The 18,833-nt window shown below is 40.6% G+C and overlaps 1 protein-coding gene across 1 annotated transcript; it reads left to right on the top strand.

The window, feature by feature from the left end:
- Positions 1-675: 675 nt before the first annotated feature.
- On the top strand, positions 676-11,599 carry LOC127653527 (protein FAM171B-like). Its single transcript, XM_052140217.1, has 8 exons — positions 676-1,026; positions 2,021-2,254; positions 3,619-3,711; positions 4,667-4,822; positions 6,158-6,328; positions 8,555-8,668; positions 8,789-8,912; positions 9,133-11,599. The coding sequence occupies exons 1-8, from the start codon at positions 840-842 to the stop codon at positions 10,355-10,357; spliced, it is 2,304 nt and encodes a 767-aa protein (XP_051996177.1). The 5' UTR covers positions 676-839; the 3' UTR covers positions 10,358-11,599.
- Positions 11,600-18,833: the final 7,234 nt, after the last annotated feature.

Raw genomic sequence — 18,833 nt, 5'->3', positions numbered from 1 at the left:
TTCTTAAAGGGTTAGCTCACCAAAAAATGAAAATTCTTATCATTTACTCACCCTCATGATATCCCAGGTGTGTATGACTTTCTTTCTTAACCAGAACACATTTAAAGAAAAATCTAAAAATATATCAGCTCAGTCGGTCCTTAAAATGCAAGTGGATGGTGATCAGACTTTTGAAGCTCCAAAAAGAACAGACAGTCAGCATAAACGTCATAAATACGACTCCAGCGGTTAAATTAATGTCTTCTAAAACGATACAATCGCTTTTGGTGCAAAAAATAATATTTAAGTACTGCGTATTTAAGTGTGTTTTACTGATACCAAAATATATATTGTATTAAAAATATTTATAGCCCTATAGGGTTTCTATCAATAGCCTACTTTTTTTTTTGCATAATGCAAATACAAGTAAAAAGCTTTAACATACCTATAGCATTTTAAATATAGCCCTATTTACCTACATGTAAAATATATAGTTTTTCATATGCAAATATTTACAGCTATTTTACTAATATTTTTAATTACAGTGTACAGCCCCATTTAAACATATTTATATTCATAAAATAAATATTTAACCATCCAAAAAAAAAAGGAAAAAAAAAGGTAATTGCGTAACCTTTAACAAAGAGAAAATCACTGAGCCAGCAGATGGCATCGCGCGCCTGCTATGACGCAACACGCGCACCCGTCTGACTCCACCAGCTCCTTATTCATCGGTCCACCCGTGAACCATGATGTGACCATGACACACAGAGCCGCCTGAAGACAGAAAAGACAACAACATTCTCCTTCTCCGTGTCGTTTCGTGCAGTTATGTCTAAAACGCGCTGCCTCCTCTCGCCATGCCAGATCTTTCGGGGTGCCTGCTGCTCGCCGCGGTGCTGATTTTTTCCGAGGATGGGTGCGTGAGGAGAGCGGAGGGTGGGGTGCTCTCCCACGGCCTCGCCTCGCTGTCGGAGGAGGACAATGGCAGCAACTCACAGCCGGCCCCGCTCACGGCACAGACGGATGCGACTGTGCCTACATCAGGTAATGGTCACAGCATCATCTTCAGCATCACCAACCAGCCCATATCAGCTCCGCCATTAAATGAGCTGTGCTTATAAATAATAAGGATGTTTACACGAAGGGGTAGGCTACATGACAACAAAGGACTGTGCTGTGATTGTTTTATTAAATATATATATATATATATATATATAGCATTTTACATGTATCCATTATATGCAATGCTATCCTAAGTGAAGACTCGCCTATTTTATTTAGTTTATTCAGGCCAGTCATGTCCACACTGTGCATTACAGCATTACTTACAGGTGAATAGCTGATATGGTTGGGCAGCATCCTTGAACACCCCTTGCCTTGGCAGTACTACTGAGACAAATGCACTTAAAGGAATATATTTGGGGTTAAATACAAGTTCAGCTCAGTCGAGAGCATTTGTGGACCTTTCCATGCCTTATGGGTGTGTGTCACGGGTGTGTGTGTGTGTGTGTCAGAAGATAAAATGAAGCACGCTCTGTGTTTTGTCCTGTACTCAGAACCATACTCTCAACATCACTCACATTGTTCATTAATAAGAGATATTTCAAGGTCTCAGTATTTTCAATGAAGTGCTCATCCGACATTTGCCACTTTGATCTATTTTTAAGTCCCTCTGACTGAGCCATTGGTCATTACTATTTCAAAGCTTTGCAATTACGTACCACAAGATTTTACAGTCACCAACAATTTGTTTCAGGCATTGACATCACACTATTACCAGTGTTGCATGAGTTCATTAAACGGGTGATTCAGTTATCTTTGTATGCGTTCAGCAAGTACTGCACATCTGTGTTACCTCAGGTAGGATCTTTTACAATGGCGATTCACCTTAAAGTTCTTTTGTTGAATCTGAATGATATTACAGAAGCTTCAGATAAAATGTATGCACCATACAGTATATAATGTTATGCAGTGATATGTTTATAAAGTGGAATGGAAATCTCCCTCACTAAAGCTTTGATCTTATCTTGGTCTCTAGAGCCGCTTCTGACACTCAAGGTTTGGGTGAAGGATGCGTCTAGCCAGAGGTTCCTGAAAGGAGCTCTGGTGGGTGTGTTTGTGAATGGATCTCAGATTCATTCCAGCCAGACGCTGGAGAATGGAGAGGTCACTGTCACTGTCCCGTACCACCTTGGCCTGACCCTCACTCTGGTGGCCAGCATGGAGGGTTATGTACTCACCCAGTTGCCTTGGAAAACCACCAAGATGCCCAGTGAGTTCATAATCTTTTAAATGCAGTGTTCATTTATTGTCTATTTATTTTGCTAAGCAGAGACATTATCATGATGGTTGTTTGAATATTTTTTTTTTTCAATCCAAAGGAAACTTTTACTGTAAGATTGTACGTTTGATCCTCTTTAAATCCTCTTCTTTCCCATTGTATCTGGATATATGACTGCTCTGTTCCTCAGTTAGATGGATTTAAAGGGATAGTTCACCCAAAAATGAAAATTCTCTCATCATTTACTCACCCTCATGCCATCCCAGATATGTATGACTCTCTTTATTCTACAAAACACAAATGAATATTTTAGAAGAATATCTCAGCTCTGCAGGTCCTTACAATGCAAGTGGATGGTGATCCTTATGACTCCAGTGGTTAAATCCATGTCTTCTAAAGCGATACGATCGCTGTGGGTGAGAAACAGATCAATATTTAAGTCCTATAAATGTTTACTGCTGGTTTCTCTCCAATCTGCGTTCATTAGAGGACCAAGGCCACACAACCTCTCGTGTGACGTAAGCGTGTCGGCATGTTCAAATGAAAGCAAAACCTATGAAGCTATGTTCCTGGCAGGCAGCAGATGCACCCACCCTAATCCTTACCAAGTGGAGCCTGTAAGGCTACGTACCCTGCCAGGAACAATCTGTGGCACCTTTCTCCCGTCTCGTGTACAGTGTTCTGTTGTAAACTAACCGAGCTGCACTTTCGGTTGTGTCGCTCACGCGTCAGTTCTCGTTTGAACATGCCAAATTGTTTACGTCACATGAGAGGCTGCCTGAACTCGGTCCTTTTTTGAACGCGTATTAGAGAGTGACCGGAAGTGAACATTTATAGTGATAAAGGACATACATTTTGATCTGTTTCTCACCCAAAGCGATCATATCACTTTAGAAGACATGGATTTAACCACTGGTGTCTTATGGATTACTTTTACTCTAACTGTCTGTGCTTTTTGGAGCTTTAAAGTGCTGGTCACCATTCACTTGCATTGTATGGACCTACAGAGCTGAAATGTTGTTGTAAAAATCTTCGTTTGTGTTCTGCTGAAGACATGAAGAAAGAAAGTCATACACATCTGGGATGGCATGAGAGTGAGTAAATTATGAGAGAATTTTCATGCTTGAGTGAACTATCCCTTTAACAATGCAAAATAAACAGGGATAGAAAAACAGTGAGGCAGCAAGAATGAAGTTGTGAACCCCAGTGACTTCACTCTGATGTGCTGTTTAACACCCAATTGACAACAGATAATATCTTTAAACATAGAGTGTGGAGAAATTCAGCTAAATCCATTTAATGAGAGGCAGTTTGCTGCTAATTTGAGTTTTGAGTGTCTTCCTATTGTTTTCTAGTTTTATCTGTCATTACGATGTCCCTGCATCCTCAAACACAAGGGAACGTCTGGGTCTTTGAAGATTCTGTGCTGATAACGCAAAAAACATCTGGTATGTCTGTTAAAACAAAACAAAATTGTACTCTATTAGCTATTATTTGATCCTACTACCTGTTTGTACCATTGTGAAACTGAGAGCTGTTTTAACAAGTGTAATTAAAAGGCTAAAAATTAAGTAACTCCAAAATATGAATGTCATTCATCGTAGCACTCAAAGGAATAATAGTTCACCCACAAAATTATGAAAATTCTCTCATCCGTTTTTCATGCCATTCCAGATGTGACTTTCTTTATTCAGCAGAACACAAACAGAGCTTTTTAGAAGAATTTCTCAGCTCTGCAGGTCCATACAATGCAAGTGAATGGTGGCCAGAACTTTGAAGCTCCAAAAAGCTCACAAAGACAGCATAAAAGTAATCCATACGACTCCACTGGTTTGTTCCATGCCTTCTGAAGCAATTTTAGGCGAGAACTGACAAAAATATTCACTAAAATTCTTGACAGCAGTCTGCTTGGAGATCATGATTTCCAGCTGGATTACACTTCCTAGCGCCATCTAGTGATCTGCGCATGCGTCAAGCACTAGGAAGTGTAATCGAGCTTTAAATTGTGATTGTACCTTTAGACTGCAATGGCCAGATGTACAGCTATTTTGGTATGTTCTCACCCAAAACAGATTAGTTTTGGTCAAAGGTCTGGTCACCATTCACTTGCATTGAATGGACCTACAGAGCTGAGATATTCTTCTAAAAATCTTGGTTTGTGTTCTGCAGAAGAAAGAAAGTCATACACATCTGGGATGGCATGAGAGTGAGTAAATGATGAGAGAATTTTCATTTTTGGGTGAACTATCCCTTTAACAAGCCTAGATCAAGGTTGAAGATCGAACCTTTTTCTTCAGTTTAATTTTTGGAGCATGTAGCCTTACTGTTCTACATGACACAATGCATTTCTACTGTGTAATATTCTTGGTAATTTCAATGTATTTATTTTCACATGTATTACAGATGTGTCATTTCAGCCAAGTGTCCAGTTTCCCAAAAGTCTCCTCAAACTATCCGAGAACACCAACATCTCAATGCTGTCAGCGTATCTAACATCTCCAGCCCTGTCTGCAGAAAAAGATGCAAATTTCTATACTTTAAGCCTGAGCAGTAAAGGAGGTAAATTTAATTTGTCTAAAGAATGAATTGCATTAAATGTATTGTACCTAACCATGACCAAGTGTTGCAAGTAAATCTAAGAATAAGTCTTGCCATTTCATAGTACATGACACTATATCTTTCATTCAGATGTCAATGATCTGTAAAATTGAGGGGAGTGTATAGAAGGGCAGCTTAAGTCAGTCATGGCACTTTTCCACTGCACGTTACGGTTCACCTCAACTTTACTCGCTTTGCATTTCTGAGCTTGCATTTCCACTGCAGTTTATTACCACATCAATGTGGGTGGGATTATAGTCTGATCATCATAGTTGCGCATCCTCTACTGCCATGACATCATCTTAAACATGACACAAACAGACCAAAACAATAACACGACCGTTAGCTGTTAGCTACTAGCTCATTGTGCTGCATAAAACAGTTGTTGCATCATGGTGATTTTACACAAGTGTAACAGTTAAATTGGCCTGGTTGTTTTAGAAGCAGCTTCCAGAAGCTGGTCAACTAAATAAAGTGAAGCTTTCAAGCAGAGTATAGAGTTAACATAACAAAACGTACCGTCCTCCATCGTGGATCAACACCAGTCCAGGACACTCTCCCTCCCATTGCTCGCCGGTCTAGATAGCGTCCATTTGGTCAAACCACTTCCACTTTTCCTTGATGGTTCTGTAGTCACTTTCAAGTTTTTTAAAATTTTCCTTACACTGTTGGTTGGTCCGGTGGTAGCCTCGTGCGGCCAACAGCTGAGACACTTCTTGAGAGACTTTTTCGTTTCGCTCATCGCTAACGAGTGGACCGTCTGCACCTCGTTTATTGACCATGGCGTGGTTTTGCGCACAGCCATTTCTTTTTCACAATTCGAAAGTCACGTGAACAACTGATACTGCTATCGCTGTTCCTAACTTGAACGTGTCGGAAATCCAGTGACGCTGTTAGTGACGAATCTCCCTGACCAATCAGTGATCTGCAGGATTTTGACGTCACATTTAGTATTGGCTTGCTTGGAACCTCGACCGAGGTGGTACTAAAAAAAGTATCTGGTATCAGGTACTATCCACAGAGGAAAACCCCCCCAAAAAAACTAAAAAAGAGTTGAGTTGAATCGAGTTGTACCATGCAGTGGAAAAGCCCCATAAGGTTACAACTGTTTAGACTTGATACTGCATTGATTTAGCAAATAATTTGGCCACCCAGACTTAAACAAATTCTAATGTGATGCCACATTTTAGACAAACTATTGCTCCTTTAGACAGCACAGCCCCAAAATACAATTTTGCAAATCCATTTTTCTGCAGTCTCTAAAATAAATCTGTTATTTTTGTATCCCCATTACAGGCTGTAGGAATGTCAAGTTGAGCCCCTTGGTTATGATCAGTACCCAACTAGTGTCTAATGGAAATGAGATTGAAATCAGAGGACCCATTCAGCTCACAGTACCACTTCCCTACCACACCCGCTTACGGCCCTCAGACTCACTTCCTGGGTGGAACTTCAACATGACTACAGGTAACATTTCAGCATTGTAAGGCTTTCATAGTTTTCTATTAGTGGGGGAGGTGCAACATAATCAAACAGGAAATCGACATGTACAGTAGCTTTCAAATGGTCATTAATCTTGAAATTCTACCTAATTGCTGACAAAGCCCCTTTTCCCCAACAGACATTTTTGCACCAATTCAAATGTTTTTACATTTCCTTCTAGTGCTATTGATAACTGTTACATGAACAACCTCTGAGACATGGGTTCTGGTCCCATGGAAACAAGGAAGTAATCGCATTTATATAAACAATGGTGGGCTGGAGTCTGAGGTTGCATTTTCACTCTGAAATGTTTACTCCACTGACTGTTAGGTTTAGGGTTGGGGTTTGGGTGAAGGTTTGCATTCCTGTGATTGAATTACATCATTTAAAACTAAAAACACAACTCGCTTTTGGCTCCACTCTCTTGACATTTCGCCCAGGGACTGGAGCTCACACGTCCCACACATTCAACAGCACTTCCATCTTTGGCCACTGGAGGGTGGTGTTTCAAATTTCGGTAAGCACAGACCAATTTAAGTAGCAGAACTTTCTAAATACTGTTTCTAAACTCACAGTGCTATCAGTCTGTGAGGTGTAGCCTAGTGGTTAAAGATCTGGTTAACCACAAGGTTGTAGGATCAAATCTCGCAAGGGCTGACCCGTACACTGAAAAAAGACACTTAACCCAAGGTTGCTCCAGGGCTCTGCCCTTCTCATGTACTTAGAATTTTATCCCACCCGTGTTTGATTGCTTGGTCCGCACCACAGTTCGATTCCACCCTCTCACTGCTCCCAGGAGCCTCTGTTTGCACTAATTGGGTTGTAATATATGGAAAACGAGTGCCATCCGAGTATGAGAAGCATCTGTTTACCCCTGTAAACAGATACCACTGCATGTTAACGACACCTTCTTTGTGACCATACATACTGTAAAACGTCCTCTCTTTATTTACGGTTTTGTCCCTTTGCTTTTACTGCCAAAACTTAATGCGCAATAATTGACACTTGCGTCTGTCTGACATGTGCACATACGAGCTGCTTACTGAAGGCATTTTCAGTAGCAATGATAAATGCATTATTTTTTAATTGTTTTTAATTTTCTCCCCAATTTGGAATGCCCAATTCCCAATGCGCTCTAGGTCCTCATGGTGGCGTAGTGACTCACCTCAATCTGGGTGGTGGAGGATGAATCTCAGTTGCCTCCACATCTGCGACTGTCAATCCATGCATCTTATCACGTGGCTTGTTGTGCGCGTTACCGCGGAGACGTAGCATATGTGGAGGCTTCATGCTATTCTCCATGGCATCCCCGCACAAATCACCACACGCCCCACTGAGGGCGAGAACCACATTATAGCGACCACAAGGAGGTTTTTTTGGTTGTTTAGGAAGCCTGGTTGGATTCACTCAGCACGCCATGAATTCGAACTTGCAACTCCAGGTGTGGTAGTCAGCGTCTTTACTTGCTGAGCTACCCAGGCCATCGATAAATGCATTATTAAAGCGATATCACACGAGCAAGTGTGCTATATGGCCCTGCATCTGCACTGTTGTGATTCAGCCGCAGGCTCACTGAATGCCGAGTCCCTTCAGTGAGCAGCTCAAATTTTATACAAATGTTCAAAGAACAAGTGAATCATAACAATTAGGAAAAACTAAGGATTGTCACAAAAATAAAATGCATTTATACATGGAACTACTTTCTTATGCCACGGATCAGGATCTGACGTTGCTAGTATAAAAGATGCAGACAAGCCTCCATAACTTCAGAACTAGTAACGATGGCTTGGGCTATTGCTAACAAGTCATTGGAGAAACAAGGATGTATGTGTGTGTTTGAGAGAGAGAAAGAGAGAGAGATTGAGCTTGTGTGACTACATGCATCTGTTGCGACTCAAGCATTAGTGTAGTGTTAGTCTGCTTGCTGAAGATAATAGTATTCTGGTCAAATCTCATTAAATCAAATGTGTATCAGCCATTCGAGCAGGGTGTCCCCTGAGTATTTCGTGGTAGCCGGTGCGCAAGAGTCATTCACTATTGAAACCGTTCTCTCTTCTGCTATGTTGAATATTTATATCTCCTTCCAATGTGGAAACTCCAGTAAAAGGTAAGCGCCGGCAGTATGTTTCTCAGCTGTAATGAGTCTTAATGCTGAAGTTGTTAGTTCAACTGTATTTCCCAGTAAGCAGTAAATGAGTTATGTCATTACAGGCACCTGGGTGAATAAAGGTGTAGGCATAGTTCGGATGGAGAAAAATGGCCTGGTCTGGACTTATGTAGCACCTCATCTTGGCAACTGGATTGCTGCCCCATCACCTTCCTCAGGTAAAAATCGGGGAAGTGTAACATGTGTAATTAAAATAAATATATCTAAATCTAAATAGGTGTTTTTTTCTTCTGTTCATTTGCAGCCCTGTAACCAGATGTCTGTTTGTGTACATCTAGGTTATATGGGGCATGCAAGCTCAATGGATTTCATTTCCTACCACACATACCTACTTGTGGGTGTCTTGGGAGGAACTCTTGTGATAGTCATTGGATTTTTATCTGTGATTGTATTTCATTGCAGGTAAGAGTTGATTTAACCATACAAACATCATTGTATCAGCATCTTATAAAAACTGAGTTAAACAATTGCAGGACTTGCAGAACTGCAGGATCTTATTTTAACAAACACGTTTATTTCATGGTATCCAGAGAATCAAAGCCGCTCTCTCATTCCTCTGACTCAGTTAAAACTCCCTAGCGATCATCAAAGTATGCAATCCTTTTGAATTCTCATTTTATAGAGCTTTAAACCATGAGGCAGGAAGAAAGCGATGGAATTCCACCAGGCTCACAGTACTGAAGAAAGACCAGACCACGTCAACCAACTCCGATGAGGCTCAAGAACATTTCTTTCGTAATGGTGACCGATCTTATTCACTGGCTGCAAGAAGCCATGAAGCATCGGACTCTCCAAGGCACCAAGCCAGTTTTAACATTTATGTGGAAAATGTTGCTCAGCCTGTGGGCAATCTGTATGAGAACATTGGAGCTGTGGGATTAGAAAGCCTTAGAGCCCCAGTGACGAATCTTTATGTTAATAGTGATGAAGTGGCAAAGCTTCGAGAGAAATGGGAACAGAATGCCTCACGTCATGGCGGTGCAGAGAATGCCGTTTTCAAAGACAAGCTGTTCCATATCTATAACCAGCCTATGGCTATTGTACAAGGCCCAGAGCTCTTTAATTCCCAGGGACAGACCGACCCTTCTGGAAGCAGATCTGCCACTTTCCCACGGAATGGCATGGAGCACGGAGCTCAGACAGAGCGGACCTTGAAAGACAGTTTCACCCAGACGTTACCCAAAATCCCCCAGCAGGACAGCGATGAGCAGCAGGCTCTGGAAGGAGCGCAGGCTTCCGCCATTAACCCAGGCCTATGGGGCCGCTACAGTCATCTCCTGGAATCCGTGTCTGTTCCGGGAACTTTGAATGAAGCCGCTAGGATGGGGCCTTTCCGAGGGGAACTCCAGGGAATATCGGAGCAAACCTTGCTGGAGCTTACCAAGGGCAAGCCCTCCATTCACCCACCCCGTGCCTGGTTTGTGTCTCTAGAGGGTAAACCAGTGGCCCAAGTTCGTCACTCTGTAATCGAACTTCAGGGAAGACATCGTCCAGGCAGCAGCAACGACACGAGCTTGGATTCTGGAGTGGACATGAATGAGCTGCAGCAGCCTCTGCAGAAAAGCGAGGAGCCCTCGAGCGCTAGCATGGCTAAAATAAGCGGAAATCAGGAGCAGGACTTGAGCAGCAGTGAAATTGGGAGTCCCGAGGATATGTCCCTTAGGAACACCCTGGAGGGCAGCAGTGCAGCCATTCCCAATATCCCAGAGGACAGGGATGCTGGGGACACCTCCAGCGAATCCAAATCTACCCCTCCACCAAGGAGGCTGCGAAAGGTTCGAGAGAAGAAGCCAGAGAAGAAGCCTTCTCTGCACTTGAGGGAGGAGAGACCACCAACGAAACACTAGCTGAATAACCTGTGTGTAACTGTAGATTTTTGGTGTCTGAAAAATGGTTTTGATCAAATTGCCTTATTATATAAACATCAGGAACAATGGTTCAAATTAAAAAAGCCTGTCTTGTCCTGCCGTAGCTCAAAGTTATTCTTGTGGCAACTCTAAGTTGACTGTATCCAGCATTTTTGCAGTTCATTTGTACACAATTTCAAACCGCATTATATAATGTGTTTTTACAAACTTCTTGAAAAACATATTTGTTTACCGTCAAAAGTTAATTGTAAAAATATATATACTGTAGCTACGTATCTGCTACCCTGAGAGCACAATGCTTGCACCCACAATACTCTTTTAGTGCTCGTGATGAGTCACAGCAGTTTAAATGTGATCAGCTTGGGTCGCTTCTGTTTCTGGAAATCAGTTTCTGTTCTTCAGTTCAGATAACACATTGGGACTGCCACAGACTGCCATGAATAAAATACAACGATAGAATACAATTGTGAAAAACTAAGCACTGTTATAAAATAAACCTAAGCACTCTATATGCTCCAATGCACCAGTGTGTTTCACGGACACGGGGCTTTCTGGGGTACTTTGAGGGAGCAACTGAGGCCTTTAAGGTCATATGCTTTTTCTGACGCACTGTACTTATTTAATATATTATTGCTAGTCATGTTTGCATGTCTTCCATTGTGATACTTTAACCATTCAATGTTTTCATCTGTAAGAATGTAGTACCTATAAACATTGAAGATATGTCTCAGGTTATGTCTTACATTACAAGGCCATGATCCTAGCATATTAAGATGTTTCTTGTGCTAATGTGTTTAGTGTAAAATATTTCTTCACGACAACAATCATTATTAACTCATGCGCTGAATCCTTTGTAGCTTCATTATTTTTGACAGTTTATGTACTGTGTATTGGTTATTAACAGTTCCAACGTTAAGACTAGTTTGTTGTCAGGCAGCAATTATAAACGAAATAAATCGAATTTAAGAGTTTCACATTTTACAATGATGTATGACTGAGAAAGTGAGATTTTGTGTCAATTGAATGTTTTTAAAGGACTTTATGTTATACTGTAGCATTTATTATTTATGGTTACTTATAATATTTTTTAATGACTTCTCAACACACTGGTTTAAATGGCTTGTGAGCCACTTCCTGAATGCTTTACAATACAGCTTGTAATCTGCCTTTTTGTGCACATTTAATAAAAGGTACTTAACCAAAAATAAAGTTTTATTCACCCCAAACTGATCAGAACAGAATAAACTGTTTTTTTTTAACAAAATAAACAAACATTTAAACATGAAACAAATCCTTATAAAAAATATTATTGTCTCTTATATAAATGTCAATTATCATAAATGTTTCAAGGATGGGCTCCTGAATTCAGGATTGATCAGAAATCTTTCGGGATTTTGTTTATATGGGATTAGGGAATAAACGTTTAAATCTTGTCATTCAAGCTTTATTTAATCACAGCGCAGTGTACATGTAATCCTAAATGAGTGTGCTGGTCTTTAATCTATGTGTTATTATCGCGCCTGTAGGAGTCTGCAGATGTCAAGATTTATAGTGACCCAGCCAAAACCGACCGTATCACTTCAGAAGACATGGATTTAACCACTTAAATCATATGGATTACATTTATGCGGCAAGTCCTTTTTGGAGCTCAGAAGTGTTGGTCCCCATTGACTCGCATTGTATGGATATATTCACATCATATCTCCATCAAAATATCTTTGTTGGAGAAAGTCATACGAGTTTGAGATAATGAGAGAATTATCATTTTTAGATGACCTATTGCTTTAAGGAATGTTCCTGGTTCAATACAAGTTAATCGACAGCTTTTGTAACATAATATTGATTACCACAAAAATGTATTTTGTGGTAATAATTTCTTTACAAATAGAAAAAATCTGGGTTCCAGTGAGGCACTTACAATGGAAGTGAATGGGGGCCAATTTGAACTTTTCAAAAGTGCGAACAATATGCGTGTAAACATGATTTTAGTGTGACGAATTCACTTACTAACCTTTTCTGTGTAAAGTTATTGCTAATTTTACAATGTTGTTGCCATGGATGTAATTTCAACAAAACATAAAACCAAAAAACAACTGTACAAAATTACAATGTGCTAAAAATACATGAGCTTTACAGAGTAATTAATGTTAGTGCATTTATAAAAATGATAACATTCACATTTCTGCCTTTTAAACCCTCCCAAAAAAATTGGCTACATTCACTTCCATTTTAAGTGCCTCATCGGGACCTCCATTTTTCCTTATTTAAGAGAAGGACGGATGAGTCAAAATGTATTTTTGTGGTAATCAACATTGTGCATTAAATGCTGTTGATTGAGCTTAACTTGTATTAAATCCAGAATAAAACCTAAACCTAACCAACGGTGTCATAAAAAGCAATTACGGTATGAAAAACCAATTGATTAAGATTCAACTTTATTGTCATTGTGTAGAGTACAGGTACAGAGCCAATGAAATGCATTTGTTTTCACATATCCCAACTAAGCTGGGGTCAGAGCGCAGGGTCTGCCATGAAACAGCACCCCTGGAGCAGCAGATAGGGTCAAGGGGCCAACAGTGCTTGGCAGTGCTGGGGCTTGAACCCCGACCTTTCAGTCAGTAACCCAGAGCTGAGCCACCACTGGCCTGGATGTACCAACCACGTCATTTTGTGGTCCTTCTATGACAGTTTCGACACACATGATCTTCAAGACTCGTACCCTGGTCGTTTGCATTGCAAGTGCAATGCTCTGTTAGTTGAGCTACCGCACTTGTAAATTTAGTTGGTTTTGTAATGCAAATGTTCAAACGTATCACCTTACACTCAGAGACATTGCAATGGGGTAGGCAAACCAGGTAATTGCCTGGGGCCCCGAGCTGGAAGGGGGCCCCCTCAAGGATGGCTGAAAAATATTTAGCAAAAATATTGGTATAGAAACCTGATTCTATGAGACCAGGTTGGTATTACCAAAAAGCAGACAACTGATAAGAATATACTTCCCTTTACTCTTGTAGTTAGGGTTGATCCAGAGATGAAGATCCTTCACATCCACCCCTTTCCCAATGTTGAGGACCTACTTGAGTAGAATTCTCTCCTCTTAGCTGGTGTTGGCACAGCCTTTCCTAGAGACCTCTGATTCATAATGGAAATTCTGGAGTGTGGTTCTATGTGGGAACTATTGATGCAAAGATCCCCAAAGACCCATGAGAGTGGTCTCATACAGGAGTGACTGGCATCTTCCACCGATGGCTTTGAACTCACTGTTCTCAGCTGAGGTGGACCACAATTTTATGAACCTGTAAACCAATCCCTGGGAGACAGAACTCTAAAAACAGCTTGTAATGAAGACCACAAGGTGGAGCCAGAGATCTTCCTATCCAGCAACCTCTGGCATTCCATGAAAGAGGATTGTAGATGACATGCCAGTCTAGTGAGCAGCAGTTAGACTTGCAGAGCAATGGATCAATGCACCCAGTATGGAACTAAAGTGTCAGGAGACAGTGAGAGAGAGAAATAGATGTGTTAATAATCTATTTAGTTATAGATATATATATATCCATCCATCCATCCATCGTCAACCGCTTATCCTGTGTACAGGGTCGCGGGGGGCTGGAGCCTATCCCAGCTAACATTGGGCGAAAGGTGGGGGACACCCTGGACAGGTCGATATATATATATATATATATAAGTTTGGATGATGCAGGCATTGTTGAATCATGTCAAAAAGTCAATGCCATAAAATAATCTCATATACAAATGCTGTCTCAAAACCTACTGAGCTTCTCTTCCTAAGAGCGCTTTCTAACCGAAACAGAACCTTGTTAATGAGTGAGTTGAAATTACATTCATAGGGAACATTTAAAGGCACAGTTCACCCAAAAATGAACATTCTCTCATCTCATTTACTCACCCTCATGCCATCCCAGATGTGTATGACTTTCCTTCTTTTGCAGAAAACAAATGAAGATATTTAGAAGAATATTTAAGCTCTGTAGGTCCAGACAATGCAAGTGAATGGGTGCCTAAATTTGGACTCCATACCACAGTGTTTTAATCCATATCTTCAGAAGGGATATGATAAGTGTGGGTGAGAAACTTACCTTTTTTGCTAGAAATGCTTCTCCCGGCCCAGTAGGAGGCGATATGCTTTAAGAATGTGAATCGGCAAAAACACAAGAAGAAGAAAGTGAAAGTTAAAGTGAAGATTACTTTAATATTGTAAAATATCTGTTTCTCATCCACACCTATCAAATCGCTTCTGAAAACATTGAGTCTTATGGATTACTTTTATGTTGTCTTATGTGATTTTTGAAGCTTCTACATTTTTGACAGCCATTTGCTTGTATTGTAGCCTATGGACCAAAAGAGCTGAGATATTCTTCTAAAAATCTTAATTTGTGTTCTGCAGAAGAAAGAAAGTCATGCACGTCTGGGATGGCAATGAGTTGATTGGCAGGTGATGTCAGTATCTAAAATGTGATTGGCTCTTTTAACTGACAGGTTATTTCTACATCTGTTGACCGTTGGGCGCTCAGAGCTGCTTGGTTGAACGTTCCAATTTCTCCCGTTCATTTGAGTAGAAACGGCCCGTCTCCGCTAAACAATCTGAAACAGTCATGTCTGCATACCGCCGCAAGATGGCGATATTAGACTCTGTGGTCAACTCTAATGGCATTTTCCACAATTTCGACCTTTTTCCAGCAATAGAGCTAATTTAGTGTTCCTCATTATTTTCTCTGTAGTAAAGAAAATGTTTATAAATTTTTTTTTTTTTTTTTTAAAGACGATGATATTGATAAGCACAGCATTTAAAGACTGGTTGTCAAACTAACCTATGCTGTAAAGCAAGGAATAATGTTCTATCTCGCATATTATATGGCTACTTACGAAATAAACAAATAAATGGACATGAAATGCTCATTTAAAGAGATAGTTCACCCAAAAATAAAAATTCTCTAATCATTTACTCACCTCCATGCCATCCCAGATGTGTGACTTTTTATCCTCAGCAGAACACAAATGAGAATTTTTAGAGACTATTTCAGCTTTTACACTGCAAGTGAATGGTGACCAGCTCCAAAAATCACATAAAGGAAACATAAAAGTAATCCAAATGACTCCAGTGGTTAAATCCATATCTTCAGAAGTGATATAATAGGTGTGGGTGAGAAACAGATCAATATTTAAGTCTTTTTTACTCTAAATCTCCACATTAACTTTCATATGTGAAAGTGAAACTAAACAGGCATCGCATGTGACTTTCAGATGTAATATTCTTCCCAAAATCTGCTGAAGAAAGAAAGTCATACACATCTGGGATGGCATGAGGGTGAGTAAATGATGAGATAATTTAAACTTTTGGGTGAACTGTTTCTTTATGTTTATATTATTTAGTTAAGTGTAAGGATAGAGACTCCAGAATGGTACAAGTGGCACAAAAATAACGCAGTTACAGTTTGTAGGAAATTGTTTGCCTTGTACAATGGTACAGTAACTTATAGGGTAAAATAATAATTAGTAGCCTTGATCTGTCTGTTGAGAATTGGCTTCGGATAGTAAAACATGACTGTTATTAGTAACAAGGTGAGCTTTCATTTTTGCCGCCTTTAACAGTGAAAAAATAATTCAAATTTGACTGTGCAAACAATGAACTTTCTTCCATCTACCAGCTCTCTGACAGCCATAACACACACCATGTGACTTTGGGTTCGGCCTCTACCTAGTGAGAATGAAGCCTGAAAGTTCGCCCAACACGGCGCATCACTACTGACTCATATTAGACTCTTGCAGTGGGAGGTCGTGTGTGTGTGTGCACAGAACATTCAGCTTGTGAATGACAACAGCATTGGCATGACAACTTGTTTAAATGTGTGATGAAAACAAAAGTTTTTGTACAAGATTGTACAAAAGTTGCTTTGACAGGTTCGATTTCTGACTAACCACAGAAATGAGTTTAGACACTCATTAGCCACACGGTACCATTTACCAAAGTTGTACACATGAACGAACAAAGAGATGTTGCATGTGATTTTGGTTTACAACATGTTCCTCCAGGGCTTAAACAAAATTCAACGATTCATTATGTTTTGCAATCTCTGTATACAGTCATAGAGTAAATCCTGCAAAACAAACCCCACAGTGCCGATGCATCATTGTGCTGGAGAAAGACAAACTGCTCTCCGATCAGTCTGCTGATTCCCGTCCCTATGTGAAGAAGTTTGTAATGGATTGCATCATCAAAACATCTGTTGACCCAAGCATGCTTCATAATTCACATATCATTTCAGGCATTACAGTTTGACCATGCCTGTTTTTATTGCCCACGTACAGATTCCTGTCAGTTTCATTCGATGTACCCTTTTCTTCTTTCATCTTCCTGCTGTAAAAAACAAAACAAAAAACAGATGGTTTGCTGGTCTTAGCTGGATTCCCAGCCTGACCAAGCTGATGCTTAGCTGATCCCTCAGTCTAACCAGCTAAGATAGGGCCCAAAACCCACCTAAAACTAACCAGGATATGTGGGAGACCAGCTAAGACCAGCCAACCACCTTAGGCTGGTTTATGGTTTTTTTTCCCCAGCAGGGCTGTCCACTGATTTCAGATGATTATGTTTCAAATTACATGAGATTTTTTTTATATACACAGCGTTTAACTTCAATTTAATGTGGAACGATTGAATTTGTGTGAGGGAGAGAAACGTAAAAATGCCAACAGCTGGTTTTTGTGTTGTAATAAATACCCTATGGCTACAGGACAGAATTTTTTTGGCATGTGTTGATGGACTTGCTTTGATCTTTCAATCACTGCAAAGCAGGCCTGCAAACGGGCTGTTCTCACTAAATCTGTGAGAAAAATCACTGGGCTGATCTGGGCTGATACATTACATATGGGAACCAGATCAGCTCAGATGGGTCGGTTATTTATACTCTCAAACTAACTATATAAACAGAGCTCTAAGGGACACATTGGCAGCCCTTTAGCAATATACAGTACCACACCTCATTAAATTAAAGTAAACTAAAATCTCTAAAAACCAAGTCTGATAAAATGGGTTGTAAGCTGCCTGTTTCCAAAGAAGATATGGTGCTTGTAATTGCAATTGTTGAACAGTCATTTCATCACATACTGGGCCACAACAAGTTAAAGACCAAAAGTTTTATGAGCAGCATTTGTTTTGATCAATGGAGGTGGGTTGGTGTATTAGTTACTGCTCAGATCTGGTCACAAGACAGTTTCTGGCTCAATGGTTTCAGGAACAATGAGAGTCCATATTTAAAACATCTAAAGATGTCAATCAAAAGAACCCTACACTGTATAAGTGGTAACATGCAAATGCTACCTTAACCTTGTGCAACTCCGTGTCTTCATGCATGTACAGTGAGTTTGGTCTTCGTTATCCACTACATGCATCCATCCATCCTCAACCGCTTATCCTGTGTACAGGGTCGCGGGGGGCTGGAGCCTATCCCAGCTAACATTGGCGAAAGGCGGGGGACACCCTGGACAGGTCGCCAGTCCATCGCAGGGCCACACATAGACAGACATACACTCACACTCACCTCCACATCCACATCCACATCCACATCTAGGGCAATTTTTTTGGAGACACCAATTAACCTAGCCTGCATGTCTTTTGGATGGTGGGAGGAAGCCGGAGTACCCGGAGAGAACCCGCGCAGACACGGGGAGAACATGCAAACTCCACGCAGAAAGGCCGGGGCAACCAGGGTTTGAACCCACGACCTTCTTGCTGTGAGGTGACAGTGCTAACCGCTGCACCACCGTGCTGCACCACCGTGCCGCCCCCGCTACATGCAATCTGATCTCAGTTCAAAGGGTTAAAGGGTTGAACTTTCAACGCATGGAGTCATGTGACAAAACAACACGGTACCAAAAAAGTATCTTTGGGAGAAGCGGCAACAAAACTACATCTGGTAGAAAACCTAATTGTCACAGATCTACCGGACACTCCCAGCACTATCGTAAAGTATTTACGTAAAGTATTTGCTTTACTATCGTAAAGTATTAGTGCTGGGAGTGTCCGGTAGATCAATGACACTAATGAAGTTTTTACATTGAAACCTGTTTGTATCAAAAGAATAACATTTAATCTGAAGTGCCACTTTGAAAATTGTATTTATCATAAAAACAGCACACTGTTAAACATGACAACCTCCCGTGAGAACAATAAGCATTACTTACCTTAGAAATCCTATATTCACTGACTATGCATTATCACATTGATAATCAATGCAGCAATCATACAGCATCCGAAAGCTGGAAAATGTTGCTTTTAGAGGCTGTATGAGTTAGGATGAAAATAAGGTGCATTTCAAACAGTTCTGACTGCTGAGACCAGTGCAGTCAGACAACAAACTGGAGGTTAAATCATTCAATAATTAGGGATCAAGGGAGTATCCAAGTGCATTCACTCCTAACGTCCAGTCAAAATTTC

Source organism: Xyrauchen texanus, chromosome 13, assembly GCF_025860055.1.
Source record: "Xyrauchen texanus isolate HMW12.3.18 chromosome 13, RBS_HiC_50CHRs, whole genome shotgun sequence".
NCBI classification, from domain to species: domain Eukaryota; kingdom Metazoa; phylum Chordata; class Actinopteri; order Cypriniformes; family Catostomidae; genus Xyrauchen; species Xyrauchen texanus.
The sequence above is the reverse complement of the archived record's forward strand: the minus strand, read 5'-3'. Positions and strand labels throughout refer to the sequence as shown.